The sequence below is a fragment of the Oncorhynchus masou genome, chromosome 26 (assembly GCF_036934945.1).
Source record: "Oncorhynchus masou masou isolate Uvic2021 chromosome 26, UVic_Omas_1.1, whole genome shotgun sequence".
In the NCBI taxonomy this organism is placed as follows: domain Eukaryota; kingdom Metazoa; phylum Chordata; class Actinopteri; order Salmoniformes; family Salmonidae; genus Oncorhynchus; species Oncorhynchus masou.
The window spans coordinates 22658379-22676965 of NC_088237.1; the positions used below are offsets into that span (position 1 = coordinate 22658379).

General features: G+C 41.2%; 2 protein-coding genes across 2 annotated transcripts; both read right to left on the reverse strand.

The window, feature by feature from the left end:
* Positions 1-10731: 10731 nt before the first annotated feature.
* On the reverse strand, positions 10732-14312 carry LOC135515049 (ubiquitin-conjugating enzyme E2 N-like). The gene is made up of 4 exons (XM_064938859.1): positions 14199-14312; positions 12613-12859; positions 12380-12520; positions 10732-12075 (listed from the first exon to the last, which is right to left on the reverse strand). The coding sequence occupies exons 1-4, from the start codon at positions 14226-14228 to the stop codon at positions 12029-12031; spliced, it is 465 nt and encodes a 154-aa protein (XP_064794931.1). The 5' UTR covers positions 14229-14312; the 3' UTR covers positions 10732-12028.
* Positions 14313-14412: 100 nt separating this feature from the next.
* Positions 14413-18251, reverse strand: LOC135515050 (large ribosomal subunit protein mL42-like). The gene is made up of 5 exons (XM_064938860.1): positions 18128-18251; positions 17832-17889; positions 17644-17728; positions 17196-17359; positions 14413-14921 (listed from the first exon to the last, which is right to left on the reverse strand). Exons 1-5 carry the CDS (start codon positions 18207-18209, stop codon positions 14876-14878), a joined length of 435 nt encoding a protein of 144 aa, XP_064794932.1. The 5' UTR covers positions 18210-18251; the 3' UTR covers positions 14413-14875.
* Positions 18252-18587: the final 336 nt, after the last annotated feature.

Genomic DNA, 18587 nt, shown 5'->3' on the forward strand with positions numbered 1-18587 from the left:
GGTGTTGTCAAAGTAGAAAATAGTTATTATTGAGCCAATGTTTTAGCAACTGTAAATGCAAGTTTGTTTTGTTACTTACTGAAACTAGTGTTGCATAGCAGTAGATAAATTGTATAGGCTATACATTCAACAACATCTCTACCGGAACCTGAATATTATATTTGTCATTACTGGTACAGAGATCCTTTAGTTGGTATTGAAATACAAAGTCTCCTGAACAACACTGTTTTTCCTCTGCAGAATCTTTTATCAATGTTTCGGTCAGAGACCTTTGTCAAGACAACGTGAGATTCACACAAACATACGCATATATGGTATATATACACACCTCTGAGTTCATTCATTACACCTGTGTGTTGGTGCTGTAACTCTCTGCACCACAAGCGAGAAAAGCATATAATTATAAGTGTTAACCCTTCACCTCTAAAGGTTTTGCTCTACCAGTAAGGCCAGTGTAGTCATCTGTCAAACCTGTGTTCTTGTCAAAATTGGAATTCAATGACTGAATCAAAAGAGCTATTAACTCGATGTACTTTTCTAACTGTATGCCAGCAGGACAAGCATCTTGCCTCACACTCTTCATCAAAGAGATGTCACTCACAGAGTATCAGAGTTTTGGAACTGACAACCAGTGTATCGTGATGTGATTGTTTTTAAGAGAGGATGGATTGAACTTAAAGAGAGAAACATTGATTAGGTCATGGGGTTTTTAAATATAATTGATCGTTACAGTTTGAAATTACTAGTAAAAATCTTATTAGGGTCTTACGTCAGATAGAGCAATGATTCCGCCTGCACTGAGCGACGAGCGTTGAGTGACGAAAGGCAACGGGGTAGCCTTTGATGTGTAACAATATGAGCGGAATTGCAAAGATGTCAGGCTGTGTTGTGGAACACCAAAATAACATATGCCTCAATGTTATCTTCCGTCTCAATGGATCTCTACCATCTTTCCATAACTTGAATTGGTCTCTAAAATCACTTTTACCAAAATAATAACTTCTTTCTACCCTCTTCTCTTACACAAAGTACTGTATATCTCTGTCATTATCTTAGAATAGACAGGGTCTCAAAGTCAACACTCCCAAAGTATAGACAAAAAGTCAATATCGTCATCTAACCCAAAAGCAGTCATCTACAGCATCATCTTGCCCAAAGTAGAAAGGATATCAACAACCCATAATATTAGCTGCAGTCCAAGTGAGAAGGAGAAGGGGGATTTGATTTCACATGCTTTAAGGATGACAGAAAGATTTGTATGAAGGTACCAGATTTGAACCTCTGCCCATTCCTGTCACCACTCTAATGATAGTGCCGCAGTCTAACACATCTGTTCTCTGCCATCGCCAAGGCAATCTCAAAACACACACAGAACACACACAGCTAGGCTAATCCGACTGTTCTTCATCTATTCTGTCACTTTCCTCGTTTGCTAATGATCCACTCTCTCAGCACAGCCGGCTCGGATTGCCCTTTGTGCCAATTTGAGTTTGAGATGATCGAGTCACTTGCTGTAAGTCCCTTTTAGACAGTATTAAAGGGGAGGTGCTTTGGTCTTTGAATCTCCCAGAATCATGAGGGCATGGCCCATTGCCAGTTAATTCTAAGAGCAGCAGGCTCTTGAGCAGCAATAGCACAGCCCCCACCACGACCCATAAACCTTTCCCTAAAATGTCACTTTAGGATATTTATATATGGCTTGTTAAGCAGCATGGGGTGTAATGTATAGGTCACTACTACTGCCTGGATGGGTTAGCGGAAGCTAATTGTCCTTTAAGCATAATTTATCATATATCACACATCCACACTCTCTCTCAAGCACGCACGCGCACACACACACAAACACACACAAATGCTGCAACCAGACTCTTATTTACTATTGCTAATACTGCTAAATTTAAACACTTGTCCCCCAATGCTCCCTATAAATTGTATTCTATTCTACTGAGTCATTTACTTTATGTTCCTATTCTTATCTTCTATTATTTATTATTGTTGTTGATTGTCGAGAAGGAGACTGCAAGTAAGCATTTTATTGGACAGTGTATACCATGTGTATCCTCTACATACGTCTAATAAAAACTTAAAACTTGAAAATGAAACTATATATCATGCGTACATCTAGATATTTGAAGTGTGTGTAATTTGAAATAATACCACTATTACTACGAATAATAATAACAGTAATCAAAATATCATTGTTATATCTATTCTTTAAAATATTTCTACATGTTTTAATGTTGAGACTGTTGTTTTTTTTCTCTCCCTAGAGAAATCAAATCAAATTGTATTTGTCACAAGCGCCGAATACAACAACCTTACAGTGAAATGCTTACTTACAAGCCCTTAACCAACAATGCAGTTTAAAAAAGATATCTACAAATAAAATAAGAATAAGAAATAAAAGTAACAAATTATTAAAGAGCTGTAGTAAAATAACAATAGTGAGGCTATTTCTGAGCAATAATAGATATCCATCCACTTGATGCGAGTTTTTCTTGATGTCATACTCTGACAAGTGTGTCCTCATTGAGAGACAAATAACGGATGATTAAGTGCTTTGACGGCCATGATGTATCTAATGTTGCTGTTGTCACTATTGAATATAGAACTCCCCTCTATCTGTGTGAAACAGAATCCTCTGCCTCCATATCAGTATTTACAAATGAATGATCATTGACCCAAAAATAGAACCACAAAGAGCAAAATCATGCAGCGTCATTCTAGGTTACCATATAAGGCTCTTAAAAAGCCTTTATAAGCATTACATGAAACATTTGTACACGTGTACTCACAGCAATTGTCATAACTGATCACCAGGAAACCTGGTAGATGTTCTATACCATACCAAACAAATGGCTGTTGGCTTAATTTGATATCTATTTTTTTCTTCCCTGACCCTAAGGTCAATAGTACATTGCCCTCTGACCCTAACTCTATAAATTGAAGGGTCAAACAAGCAAACAAACAAAATTATAGGATTAGGGAATGTCATAAGGTAAAGGAAACAGAGCAACTATTTGACAGGGAATGAGGCCATAAGTAAACACAGCTTTCACAATCCTTATATCATCACAATAACCTGCTCTTAAAGATATAAGACTAACAATGGGTGTTTATCACGGCCAGGTCTCTCTCATGGCCTTTCATTAGGATAGGGAAAACATCACTTAGACACGGACCACCTGACATTATAAGCTACGCTATTATGTGTGTGTCTCTCTGTGTGGGTATATGTGTGCATATGTGTGTGTTTATGTGCCTCACTGCCTCTCTGTGGGTGTCTCTGTGTGAGTGAGTGGGTGTGTGTGTGTGTGTGTGCATGCGTGCGTGCGTGCGTGTGTGTGTGCGCATGTATGTGTAATGGTATTATATTACCAACTACAGTTACTTATAGGCCTGTTTTACCTCCCCCTGCGGAAAACAACCTAGTCCTCTGTTGTGTTACACTCACAATGATAGCACTGTCTCCTTGAGCTGGAACAAACATGGACATGCTGTAATCATGGGCAGAACAGTGTGCTGAGACGTAAACAAGGCCAGGGAGCGACAGTGTAATTGCTAGATTGTGGGAAAGTTCTCTGAATCAAAATACACAGCAAGGACAGAGGATATTGTGGAGAACAGTCTGACCTCCTCCAGGTAGACAAAGGCAGTTCACTTCATTCTTTGAATGGGCAGTGGATTAATATGTGTTTTATTATACTTAGGGCTTCTGAAGTAGACTTGAACTGAAAAAGCAACTTTTATGGTGTGGTGTCTTGTGGGGTAGAAACTTAACGGGTAACTTTAGACATGTAGTCAGCCTGGAACGCTCATGCTGGGGTAGTCTACTAAACTATATGGATTTTTTTAAAGAAGGTCCAAAGATAAAATTCCAAATCAAATAGCTAAATTAAGACTCCTTGAAGTATAAAAATAATATTTGATGAAAAAAAAATGTTTTGGCCTTACTGCTATGAGCCCATTCAAATGCATTGAATAACAGATTCACTACATGGAACAACAGGTAGTCCCCCCACCAAAATAAAATCTAAGGAAGTTTGTTCTGAAGTGTCTGTCCTATATCTGAGAGATACCCCTTATTTTTGCCGCTAAACATTCTCCATATATACTTACATATTTTAAACTGGTACCGGGGACCTTCAGACAAGTCTTGAGAGGCCTGTGGGTGTCCTAGAGTAGAACAACCGAAATGTACAGTACGTGTTTGTGAGATCATAATATTTTCAAGGCCAAACCGTTTGGACTCTACAGAAGATTTTGTGAGAAGAACGATTTTCGGGATGTCTCATGGTCTGACAAACACCACTTTAGCTCTGTCACATTTCACCGCAGATGCGGAAGTGCGAAATCGGCGAATAGAGACTCATCCAATGCAAAAAAAACAGATCTCTCTTAAACTAACAGATTTTACGGGCTTTTTTTTTACGCTAGTTAGATTTATGCGGGGGTTCATTGAGGGCTTGATGATTAGTTGACAAGTTGATCAGGTGTGCTCACAAAAAAATGTGAGCTGTTGAGGGTACTAAAGGACGAGTCGGGAAAAACTGGTTTAGAGGAGAGGACTGAGAGCAGGTAGCTCTGTTCGCATGTTTGTGTTGCTGAACATTTACGTTTTATTCATTATTGATTCTTTAGGTTGTAAACTTAATAGGCAATAAAGCTATTTTGTTTTGACTTTACCCTGTCTCATGAGCCTCTGTAGTGGAAGCCTAGATCTGGTCAGTGGCAGCACTTCTCTCCCCGTGCTGACACAATGGCTTTAACCTGGCTTTATAGCTTTAAAAAAAAATAACTAAACAGAAATTATTTTCAATCTATGACAAATTTTACCATGAATAACACTAAGCAGAATGACACATCAAATGTGACTGCAGAGGGGGTTTAGATGGACAGTGGAATCTTGAGCAGGTTATATTATAGCGCAGTACACTGTGGCTTAAAGCCTGAGTGAACAGATGATACACCTGAAGGACAGCATCATCTATCTATAAGAGTAATATTTTCCACCATTGTGACTTGATTTCTGCAGGCCTGCCTGCCTGGTCAGCCATAGAACTCGCAAGATGAAGAGGTGACAATATAAGAGGCTCCATGACACTAATTGTAGCCCTCCCTCTAGTGTTCAGAGTACCTTGCTACTTATGTAATGCCCCATTCATAAATCAACATCAGCCTGCTGGGAAATGAGATGCGGACTCAGTTCTGGATTTCGAAGTGTAGAAGGGGTCCTTGCTATCTGGAATCCTTGGGACATCCCTACCCTATTGAGATTGACATTTAAAATTGTTAAGGTAAGGGTAAAGGTTAGGATTAGGGTTTGGCAAGGGTTATGATTAAGGTTAGTGATTATGGTTTAGGACAGGGACGGCCCAAGGATACCGGATTTTTTTAAATTTTTATAGATAGCACTAACCGTGTTGAAATGGGCAGTCGGAAAACAGGAATTCACTGCAGTTCGTAAATCTGTCTTTCTCCCAACAAATCCTAGCATTGGTTGTGTGTTGCTAGCAATTAGCTAAGAGTCATACTCATTTCTCTCCACTTTTAAAGCAGATTATTCCTCCTCTGTTGACATTGTTGGGCAATGTCACCCATACTAGCTACCTAATCTCTGTCCTCTGAGACGTGTGGACTGGGTTTGCGTGTTCCATAAGCACTGATCTACAACATATTCAAATAGTGTCATATAGCTATTATCTAATCACTCACAAAGCTCGCCTACTGAGTAATATCGTATTCTAATAGATGTCACAACACTTTGACCCTAAATGCCCAACCCCTGCAATCAGTACGTCTACACAAAAAAAGGTAATCAATTCTATTTGAATGTAGCAGGACAGGTAATTCTAATTCTAATTATTATATATTATTATATTAATTCATCACTGCTGTAGTTGTTATTGTAACGGCTGTCGTGGGGACCCCCCCAAAGGTGCGGACTCCAGCCGCGAAACCTAAACCTATAGGGGAGGGTCTGGGTGGGTGTCTGTCCGCGGTGGTGGCTCTGGCGCGGGACGTGGACCCCACTCCACCATAGTCCTTCTCCGCCTCTCTACCCGCCTCTGTGGCCTCTTTAAAGCGGCGACCCTCGCCAACGACCTTGGACTGAGGACCCGAGCCACGGGTCCCGAATGGACGGGAGATTCCGGCAGCACCGGACGGGTGGGAGACTCCAGCTGCTCGGGACAGACGGGAGACTCCGACAGCTTGGGACTGGCGGGAGACTCCGGCAGCTCGGGACTGGCGGTAGACTCCGGCAGCTCGGGACAGACGGGAGACTCCGGCAGCTCGGGACAGACGGAGACTCCGGCAGCTCGGGACAGACGGGAGACTCTGGCAGCGCTGGGCAGGAGGAAGACTCTGGCAGTGCTGGATAAACGGGAGCACCTGTAGGGTGGAGACAGAGAGACATCCTGGTGCGTGGGGCTGCCACCGGAGGGCTGGTGCGTGGAGGCGGCACAGGATAGACCGGACCGTGGAGGCGCACTGGAGGTCTCGAGCACCGAGCCTGCCCAACCCTACCTGGCTGAATGCTCCCCGTAGCCAGGCCAGTGCGGCGAGGTAGAATAGCCCGCACTGGGCTGTGCTGGCGAACCGGGGACACCATGCGTAGGGCTGGTGCCATGTACACTGGCCCGAGGAGACACACTGGAGACCAGATGCGCTGAGCCGGCTTTATGGCACCTGGCTCGATGCCCACTCTAGCCCGGCCGATAGGAGGCGCTGCAATGTACCGCACCGGGCTATGCACACGCACTGGGGACACCGTGCGCCTCACGGAATAACATGGTGCCTGCCCGGTCCCTCCATCTCCACGGTAAACACGGGGAGTTGGCTCAGGTCTCCTACCTGACTTAGCCACACTCCCCGTGTGCTCCCCCTAATACATTTTTGGGGCTGCCTCTCGGGCTTCCAACCGAGCCGCCGTGCAGCCTCCTCATACCACCACCTCTCGGCTTTCGCTGCCTCCAGCTCAGCCTTGGGGCAGCGATATATTCTCCAGCCTGTGCCCAGGGTCCCTTGCCGTCCAGAATCTCCTCCCATGTCCAGGAGTCCTGCGTTCGCTGCTGCTGTCCGTTACCACCCTGCTTGGTCCTTTGGTGGTGGGTGGTTCTGTAACGGCTGTCGTGAGAAGAAGGTGAGGACCAAAGCGCAGCGTGGTGAGTATTCATCTTATTTAATGAAAACTGAACACTGAATAACAAAACAACAAAGAAACAACCGGAACAGTTCTGTCTGGTGTAGACACACAAAGACTGAAAACAACCACTCACAAAACACAATCAAAAACAGACTACCTAAATATGGTTCTCAATCAGGGACAACGATTGACAGCTGCCTCTGATTGAGAACCATACCAGGCCAAACACAGAAATAGAAAATCATAGAAAAACTAACATAGACAACCCACCCAACTCACGCCCTGACCATACTAAAACAAAATACAAAACAAAGGAACTAAGGTCAGAACTTGACAGTTATGATGTATATAGGGCTATTTCTATTGTTTTAATGACCATTTTCATTATTTTATTTCACCAGTGGTTTTACCACTGAGCTGTAGCTTGTTTTCTTCCTAATAACACACTCAGTATTTCACAACCTAATTTCAAAACGTACAATATCTACAGGAACAGAGGATATGAATCATTGGCATTGAACACAATTGTGTGTGTGCTTCTTCTGTACCTTTGTTTGTGTCTGCTGTACATTCTGATAGTATAATGCAGTGAATCGCTGTTCATACTGCATCACACCCATGTCATCCTCCTATCTTGTCACACCAACACCAAATAAGACATCTTGCAACATTATTCCATACAGCACTCTTGGGGGCCATGCACTACCACCCCTTTCCCTGCAGTCTGCATCTCGGTGGCTGGTTATATGTAAAGGTCAGCGAAGGAGAAGCCTGGCACAGCAGTCTGTTATCCCACTGCAGATGAAGTATTCACAGGAAGAGATCCCCCCCACCCACCCCTCCCTGTCATGTGGAGAGTGGGTCTCCAGGCAGTGCAGACATTCATAGTCACAAGTGACTCTCATACTGACTGCAGAAGGAGAGGAATCCCATCACAACAAACAAATACTTCATAATGACTTCAGATCAAAAACAGTTATTACCATGCAACCACTAAGACTAGAGCATCACACCACAAATAATGTATTTCTACTAGTGAACAAGCAGAAAGTGTTATATTTCCGTGACACATTGATGACGCGACATCCAAAACATACGGTCTACTGTGAGTGGCCAGACAGTGTTCTACCCTGTGCCGTAAGCACCTGGTGATGAGTAATGTTCACCTGTCAGGTCAATAAATCAATGCCTGTCACAAAGGTTCTGTTTATATTTGGAAGTTTCTGAGCTGTCAGCAGTAAGTCACCTTATAGCAACAGATCGCCTACCCTGTAACAACGCCCTGTAACAATGGATAATCTAATATCCCCCCCTCCATGACTTACTTTGAGGAAAAATGTACTTATTATGACTGGGATGTGGTTTTCCCACCTAGCCATCTTAAGATGAATGCACTAACTGTAAGTCGGTGTGGTTACGAGTGTCTGCTAACGGACTAAAATGTACAAATAAAAAAACAATAATAAAGTGATGGACTAATTTCACTGACAAATCTTTATTGCTCGAAGGTTAATTAATGTTTATTCTCTAAAAGATGAGACAAGGAATAAAATCCTGCATTTATATTCTGAGGATTAGTTCCTACACTGAGTGACTCACTGTTGCCATATAAACGAAGACAGGACCATAATACAAGGACTAATTTCCTGCATTTACATTCCGAGGATTGGCACATGGGTAATTCTATGAAAATGGTGGCCTTCCTTTCCCCACCTTAAGCACCAGGGAATGCACTTAAGTGTCAGATAATGACACAAAATGTTTGTTTTAATTGAAGTGTTTTGTGTTAGACAGTTTATACAGTGCGTTCTGAAAGTATTCAGACCCCTTGACTTTTTCCACGTTTAGTTATGTTACAGCCTTATTCTAAAATGGATTAAATATATTTTTCTCCTCATCAATGTAGATTGATGAGGGGAAACAAACTATTTAATGCATTTTAGAATAAGGCTGTAACATAACTAAACGTGGAAAAGGTCAAGGGGTCTGAATACTTTCAGAATGCTCTGTATATAGTACAACATGCTCAATACCATTAAATTGGCTTGTCCTACTCCCTCGGGTCATGAATGAGTTGTGGTTTAGTGACATATTTGAGTAAAAATATATATTTCTCTCGCACCTTAAAATGTTGTAATATAAAAGAATTTAGTGGAATACTTCAACTAAAAGTATAATTTCCAAGGAATAGCTGTCCCTCAATTTCATGTCACTTGTGTTACCCCATTATAGATGACCACTTTGAAAGAAATTCAACATCTTTGCCAACTTCTTCCGGGGTCAAAGGTTCATTGTAGGCAGGGCTGTTTTGAAAGGAACATGGTGGATCTGCACTCTCTCTCATTTTAGCAATTTTAAGATTAATTTGGTAATTTCTTGCTAAACCTTAAAGACATGCTCCGGAACTATGGCAACTAGCATGTTTTTTTGTTTGTTTACCTCCCGCTTTGGCCAATGTGGCCAGTTTAAACATGCATAATCCACGAGCAGAATTACAGTCTCACCTTGATTTGCCACAAAATCTCTAGTTGAAAGTGACTGTTTCTGGAAACTGTGCAACATTTTCTCTTTTCCCCCCCATGCAATTCGAGTTTCAGGCAATGAGATTCAGCCCCTCGCCATTTGAGTGACAGCTAGCAAGATGCACACAGCAGGTCGAGAGAGCAATGACACATCGGGGACCGCTTTTGGCTAATGTGTGCTACTTTCAGAACTACTACCAAATAACTACTGGAGTGTTACACAGTTTATAGTAAAGGGAAAGGAAAGTTGATTACAATAATTTACAAACACAGCTGTCGATCGGCCACCTTCCAACGCAGATGCGGAAGGCCGACATAGGTGGATGCCGTAGATTGAAACGCAGCCCATGCAAAAAGCCAGATATCTATCTTAAATTGACAGATTTTGATGGGGATTTTTTTTTGTTACTTAGATTGATGCACAGGTGCGTCAATAGAAACTTAAGAATTACGTGATTTAATAACAATTTAAGAAGTGTGGTTTGAGCTACTGTGGTCGACAGCTATGCCATCGAGCCTGCAAATGTCACTGGTGTTATTGTAAAAATATATATATAGTTTAAAGTAAATTATTAATCAAAACATTTTCTTAATATTATCATTAACCTTATGTCTGATTATATATGCAAATTAAATAGTCAACTTACATGGAAAGCCAGAGTTGTCATTAAAATATATGTAACACCAGTGACAACAAGGTAAGGCATAATTTTCAAGGAAATGTAACAAATTAAAATGCATTAAGCTGTCATTTATGGTGATTTACAATGTTACGGGGTGTTAACTATTATCTGACTAGGTTTTGGTTAAAAACATTATTTTTTTAAATTGCTGGTCAAAAGCCATTATTTTCATGGAATGACCCCCACTGAGTGGCTCACTGTTGCCATATAAACAAAGACTGAACAATAAAACCATTGTGACATACTGGCCCCTAAAGTCAAGCATGGCCCTGACATACAGGTATCCATCTACTCCGACAGAGCAAGGGTGTCAATAAACAAAACAAGTGTGTCGTGTCCCCTCCCCAGATACACAACAGCACAGACACATTCACAGGAGTCTTACTCAACTTGTTTTATTTACAGGAGCCACGTATGCAAATGCATTGTTTTTTCCCCCATAGAATTTCAGACACTGGTAATACACAATTATCTTTGCCTTTTTCACATGAAGAGTTGACTAACCAAAGACATGGAAGCCATTCTCAATCTAAAAGGCCAGACGCTTGGATGACGAATCATTGATATTTAATTCCAAATCCCTTAGAAAAAGATAACAAATAAATTAGAACATTCTCTGACTTTCTCCCCTCTTTCAGGATGTTGGTTGAATTAAACATGAATACACTAGCAGTAGAGAATTGTAGAAAAGACAAGGGTGAGGACAGAGTTTGGGAAAAGCAAATGAAACACCACCTACCAGAATATTTAGCTAGCAAGAAAGAGATCAAACAAAATGTCACAACAAAAATATTTTTACTACAACATAACATTTACAGAAAAGCAGTACAGAAGCAACACAAGCCTGTGAGGATCTCAGCAATGAAGTGATGATAGTATTTCGTGCCTCGTTGTTTCATGTCAGAATTGGGTGTACATTTCCCCCCATCAACACCCCAAAAGTGATACTTCTCAATATCAATACGGATCAAACTAGTTAGAACAGTCATGTTCTGAGCTTGGTTAAGTACATGCTTTTAACGAAGTATCATAGGAGGGGGAAAAAAGAGACATCTGAAAAAAAAAATAGAATAAAAATCGATATTAAAGGAAAATTAAAAGAACGCCAATATCCCCAGAAGGGCGTCGTAACAGACACCCTTACCTCCCTAATCTGAGCTTCTGCCAAGGACTTGCAAACACAGGGCTTCTGAACCCACAACTTCAACTCTCTGAGGGAAACAAAGGTTACGGTAAATTCAACAAGAGACGAGGCGGCAAAACCTCAAGTGGACAATTTTCAAATGGGTGGGTATTTGGTGGCTGTATCACAAACTCCCTCAATTTATTGACCTTTGAATAAACTGACCCATTGTATGACTGTGGGTCCAGGGCGATTTTCTATGTTTGTAACCCCTCGGTGGTGTGCCGAGACTTGTCTCCCCCCCGCAGAAAAACAGAAAGCATCAGCCTCTGTCCATGCATTCGAGCAGTGAGCCGGGACAAAAACAAAACACATTGCCATGTGTCATAAAATCACCAGAGGGCTGCAGTAGTCTTGTTTTCTTTTAAATATATTCTTTACCGTTATTTTTTTGCTTGCTTTTATCTTGTTTTTTGTCTAAGACTGTGTCCTTTAAATGGAAATAAAGGAGATCATCTTAGGTTGTGATAACATCCAGTGCCTGTCTTTTCTTCTATACCTCAATGCTGTTTCCCGCGTAAAGCCTGGTCCATGTCCGAGCTGCAAGGTGCACAGAGAGGGGGTTCATTAACTACAGGTATTAGCATTCTTCTTGAAGGAATGTCTTTCTATCTCTGAATTGATTTGACCTGCAGTGGCACTTTAAGAGGCTGAAGTGAAGAGCACTACAAGAGCAGTAAGTAATTGGTTCCTTCTCACAATCACTGCCTGTTTAAAACAAGGCTTTGTTCACATTTTGAGATAGGTACTCTTGATCAGAGGATGCAAAATCATTTAAATGCCAAGGGGTGATAATTTAAACTGAGTTAACTTCAAAACATGACACGTGCGTGCGCTGTCCCACCTGTCTCAATGGCTTGGGCTTCGTTTGATTTCCACTGCTCTGCAACATCGTTAGCAAGTGGGTCATCAGGGTTAGGAGCGCTTAATAATGCTTGGATTGATAGCAGCACTGTGCGGATCTGCAAAGCTGGGGACCACTTATCTGTGAGAGAAAAAGAAAACGGTGGAGGAAGGAGTCATACTTTGAGTCAGGACATGACTGTGACTAATGATAACTGAATCTGGATAACTCACCTTTCAAGATGTCTAGGCATATCCTACCCAGCTTGTCCACATTGGGATGGTAGATTTTGGTCATGAATCGCACTTTGGGAGCTGCCATGGGATATTCTTCTGGCAGAAAGAGTTCAAGTTTAAAGGTGCCTCCTTCGAAAGGGGAGTCCTGGGGCCCTGAAATCACCACATGGAAGTAGCGTGCATTCGCCTCATCAGGCTCTGCCTTTATTCCAGGAACGGGTTCGGCCAGCAAACGCTGAGTCTCCTGAACACGGACAGAGATACAGATCGAGACATGCAGGTAGATAGACAAACACATGCAAACAGAAACGTGTCATGTTCATGTTTGAAGTGAACCCAGTTTAAATTGTCTCAAACAGAATGCGACACACATGTAGCGAGACTGATAAGCACCAACAACCAGATGTCAGGTCAGGGTCAATAGTTACCAAGGTTTTGGACAACTATGTTTAGGTGCAAGGACAGCCATCCATACATTCAAGGTCAGGTTTGACATTCTGTTTCTGAACTTTTTGGGGGCAAAGAACATCCACTCGGTCTTGTCTCTTTCAAGAGCACAAAATGGTCACTCGCCCAGTGTTTTAGATCCTCAGCTAAGAACTCATAGGATACATTCTATTGCAGTTAAATTAAAGGTGAAATAAAAAAATATATAATAATTACATGCCCGGATGTGAACTTGCTGCAGAGTCTGTTTTTTGTGTGAATTATTCTGAAGCCTAGAACCAACATGTAACATCTTCATGGTATGACCATCATTCTGATGAAAATAGATTTATTAACAATAACTTTCAAATAGAACTCTGATAGCCCCATGTAAACTATAACACACACTGTAAAATGTTTGTCTTCTCGGTTTTTGTATTCAACAACTAGGCAAGTCAGTAAGTTAGGCCAGTTGAGTAGGCTGATAATTGAATGTTTCTGTCAAACATTTGTTTTTGTAGCCACCTAGTATGTGTATGACAAACTATTGTCCCATGTAGCTTCATTCATTTCTGACAGAGAACTCCTGCAAGATAAACAAGATCTCCTGATCATTGGGCCTAGACAGTTTGGGAGAAATACCTGCACTGCCACCGGTTTCTATACTACAGCCAAGTTAGCTTTGCAACACATAGCTCTTTCATACACAGTAAACCAAGCAAGTAAATGTGAGTTTATAATGCATACTCTGGAGTCCAGTAGTACAGCAAGTTCTACCAATATCTAACTAGCTAAATCTGCTAGCTGTATGTACGTTGCTAATGTTAGCTTGCAGTGCCAGTCGAGTGTCACTGTTGAGATCGTTAACTTGAGACCATAGCAAGGTTACTTCAATACATTTACACTATGAAAATTATTTATTTCAACACAAATAGACAATTAAGCAGACTTGGGCCATATTCAGCAGGAAGGATAATACATTTGACCAAACATTCCTGACTTGGGGCTGAGCCTGAGACACAGTACCTAGCTAACGGAAGTAACGTTAGCTAGCAAATACATGGCAATGCACGTGCCTAGTCGTATTCTTCTTCGCAACTCAAAGGGACCGAAATACGGCTTGTGAACCATTTATCGCATGTGGTTTTTGGAATTACCTTTATAATCCTGCGGGGTAGTCCTGCCATCTTGTTTTACTGTATACAGTATTTTTGTATGTTCACTCCTTCGTCGCCGACAAACACGCCTTCCGGTGAATGGTGTTGGCCACTGACGGGATTGTGAATGCCGGGAAATGTATTTTGGTCAACGACCAACGCTAACATATTTCAATTAAACAAACTTAATGTTTCGAAATCTTAGAGAAAATACTAGAAATATGAACGTACTCTTTATTGTAATTTATTTGAATCAATAAAACCTGAAAGATATGGACTGAATTGAAATGATCGTAAAAATTGACAGTTCTCACAATCAATATAATATTGTTCTGCACCGTATGAGCCAAAGTTTGAGTCCCAGTTGTAGCTTTGTCTTTCTCCCGTTACACTGGTCCCCATTGCAGTGCTCTCCTTCCACAATAACATGCAAATACCCTAACCATGTCTCAGAATTTCGTGAAATACAAGGTATTCAGCAAATAGGGAAAATATATATTTCACTGACAGTTTTGGTGATCTGCTTCAAAACAAGTGCGCAACTTCAGATATGTTAATTTTATTTTACAGCGCAATTAATTACACACAAAAAAAAACAGTTTGGGATTTGGAGGGTGAGCCAAGCTAATAGTTATGTAAGGTATCAATGATTCTGAAGGTAAGAAACGCCATAACAACTATCGGTCTTTTGGGGGATCTCTCTTTCTGCGTCGTGTATGGTACCTAAGAAAAAAAAGGAACAAAAGTTAAAATGTTCAACATACAGTGGATTCCGAAAGTAAGTACAGCCTTATTCTAAAATGTATTAAGCAATATTCTCTCAATCTATACACAAAATACCCCATAATGACAAAGCAAAAACAGGTTATTAGAAATGTAAAAAAAATCTGAAATATCACATTTACATAAGTATTCAGACCCTTTACTCAGTACTTTGTTGAAGCACCTTTGGCAGCGATTATAGCCTCGAGTCTACTTAAATATGACAAGCTTGGCACACCTGTATTTGGGGAGTTTCTCCCATTCTTCTCTGCAGATCCTCTCGAGCTCTGTCAGGTTGGATAGGGAGTGTCGTTGCACAGCGATGTTCAGGTCTCTCCAGAGATGTTCGGTTGTGTTCAAGTCCGGGCTCTGGCTTGCCACTCAAGGATATTCAGAGACTTGTCCTGATGCCACTCCTGCATGGTCTTGGCTGTGTGCTTAAGGTCATTGTCCTGTTGGAAGGTGAACCTTCAACCCAGTCTGAGGTCCCGAGTGCTCTGGAGCAGGTTTTCATCAAGGATCTCTGTACTTTGCTCCGTTCATCTTTCCCTCAATCCTGACTAGTCTCCCAGTCCCTGCCGCTGCAAAACATCCATACAGTATGAACCTGCCACCACCATGTGTCACCGTAGGCATGGTGCCAGGTTTCCTCCAGACGTGACGCTTGCCATTCAGTCCAAAGAGTTCAATCTTGGTTTCGTCAGACCAGAGAATCTTGTTTATCATGGCCTAAGAATCCTTTAGTTGCCTTTTGGCAAACTCCAAGCAGACTGACGGTCATGTGCATTTTACTGAGGAGTGGCTTCCGTCTGGCCACCACCATAAAGCCCTGATTGGTGGAGTACTGACAATATGGTTGTCCTTCTGAAAGGTTCTCCTTTCTCCAGAGGAACTCTGGAGCTCTGGCAGAGTGACCATTGGGTTCTTGGTCACCTGCCTGACCAAGGCCCTTCTCCCCCGATTGCTCAGTTTGGCCGAGCAACTAGTTCTAGGAAGAGTCTTGGTGGTTCCAATCTTGTTCCATTTAAGAATGATGGAGGCCACTGTGTTCTTGAGGACCTTCAATTCTGCAGAAATGTGTTGGTACCCTTCCCCAGATCTGTGCCTCTACAGAATCCTGTCTCGAAGCTCTATGGACAATTCCTTTGACCTCATGTCTTGGTTTTTGCTCTGACTTTCACTGTCAACTGTGAGACCTTATCTAGACAGGTGTGTGACTTCCAAATCATGTCCAATCAATTGAATCTACCACAAGTGGACTCCAATCAAGTTGTAGAAACATCAAGGATGATCAATGGAAACAGAATGCTCCTGAGCTCAATTTCTAGTCTCATAGCAAAGGGTCTTATTTACATAAGGTTTCTGTTTTTTTATAAAAATTCTAACATTTTTAAAAACCTGTTTTCGCTTTGTCATTATGGGGTATTGTGTGTAGATGGATAAAATGTTTTCCCCTCAATTTTAGAATACGGCTAACGTAACAAAATGTGGAAAAGGGGAAGGGGTCTGAATAGTTGCAAATGCACTGTATAGGTGATTTCAAAAAGGACTGAGTGAGGATTGTACCCACCTTCATGCAAGTTTCTCACTCAATACATTAATTTACAAATTAGCAACATAAGGTACATTTTGAATACTTAAAATGCCCAATGCAAACATTATTTCAATATCAAATCATTTCTGGGTAACAATTAAGTACCTTACTGGGATTATTTTCAATCAAAATTGTCAAAAACAAACAAAAATAGCTTCTTAGCAAGAGCAATTTCTCAAGCAAGAATTTTGCTAGAACTGTTGGAGTGGGGAGGGGAAAACCGAAGCCTCGTTATTGGCAGAGACGTTTGGAACTCTTTCATATTGGTCTATTAACTAATTTACCACCTGGTGATGTCACCAAGCAGGCCAAAACAGGCTGAAATTTCAGGCGACCTTTTCAAACAGCTCTCTTACACAAAAAGAGCATTATCATTTTCACAGCATTCTTCCAACCTCAATATGGAAATATATATAAAAACACAGGAAATTACATTTTTGAATGCACTGGGCCATTAATTCCAAAGAAGTGCCATGTGAGTTCAGTACCAATATTTAATATGGAACAGGTGTGGCTTTATCTATTGCCCTGCTTTGAGCAATCAACATCACTTTCCCCTTCTGAGCATCTTTATAATTTAGACAGTGCCCAGTTAGTACTGACTATCACTAAAGTGATTCAATCATAGAAGGTGTACTTACTGTCCCACTGGGTACCAGCGGTGCTTGGTGGTGTGAAACATTTTGCTCAGCTCCTCGATGGTGGGGGCCTGTTTGTTCTGTAGCACCTCCCTGCCGAGGTGGGCCTTCAGCACCTGGTCATGTGTCTCTGCCGGATTGGTCAGGGGGTCTGGCCGTAGAATGGGCTAGTGTCACAAATACATAAGCCCAAAACAATCAAGGACCATTTATGCTGTTTTTCAACCTAATTCGCAGGGCTTATTTTGCCATTTAATAGCCGCCATGATGAGAAAAGGGGCATTTTGCTGGCAGGGAAATTGCGGTCTTCCACAGACATCATGATTTTACAGATCAACCTGCAGGGCTTATTGTGGTTGCAAGTGCAGTATTTACAGTATTTAAGTGGTTTCCTTTTCCTCGTCATCTCTGTTAACGTCAGTATCGGCAAATCCAAGTTCTAATTTATTACCTGGGTGAGTTCATAAGGAACATCCTCAGAGGGATGGTAGCACACTATGGTCTTCCCATCAGATGTCACACCAATTTCCACCTTACTGCAATGAAGGTGACAAGAAATTAACAAAGTCATCGCAATACACACAGTTACAAAATTATGATTTACTGTAACTAAGGCAACATAGCAAGCTATCTACTTACCAATCATCATCAATGGAAGGTCCACGGATAGTTGACTTGTGAAGGACAGGAACAACGCCTGTTGTGGATATATTGGTTTACATAAATCAAAAGGTACAGTATGATGTGATTAATAACAGCTAAGCTACAGTCACAAGATTGCTAGCTAGCTGGGTTCTCTGCCTCAGAAATGCTTACTAATATATGTGCGCTAACAATAACTATATAGCGAGCCGACAAAATCATTTCAGCACTTGAGATTGTGTTCACAAAACGTGTTCCTCAATCTTGCAAGTTTTAAAATAGACAGAACTCACATGTGCAGTGTTTCAGTTGAGTAACAGTTGAAAACCGTGTAAATAAACAACTCAACCTATTTAAATGACCTGTAGCAGCCATGCTCAACGGAAATGTTACATTTGTGTTTGATGGAAATATTTCCGTGTATGTACTACACGGAAATAATTCCGTGTGAAAACGTAAATCCTACATTCAGTTCCGCCATACAAACCTTTACGAACAAATTATTTTTCTTTAGCAAAGCCAAAGTAAAAATACAAAAATAAAACAACTGGGGCAGTTTAACTGTCAAATTTATTTTTGGAAACGTATTTATCACATTTGTAGAAATATATTTTTAGAATTGGAATAGAGTAAACTGAGAAATAATGGGATTTTAACATTTTGCTAATTCGTTAACATGAAACTCCAGTTGCAGCATTGCTCTTAATCTCCATATAATGGCAACTGAACATCGAAAGGGTTACCGATGTGACG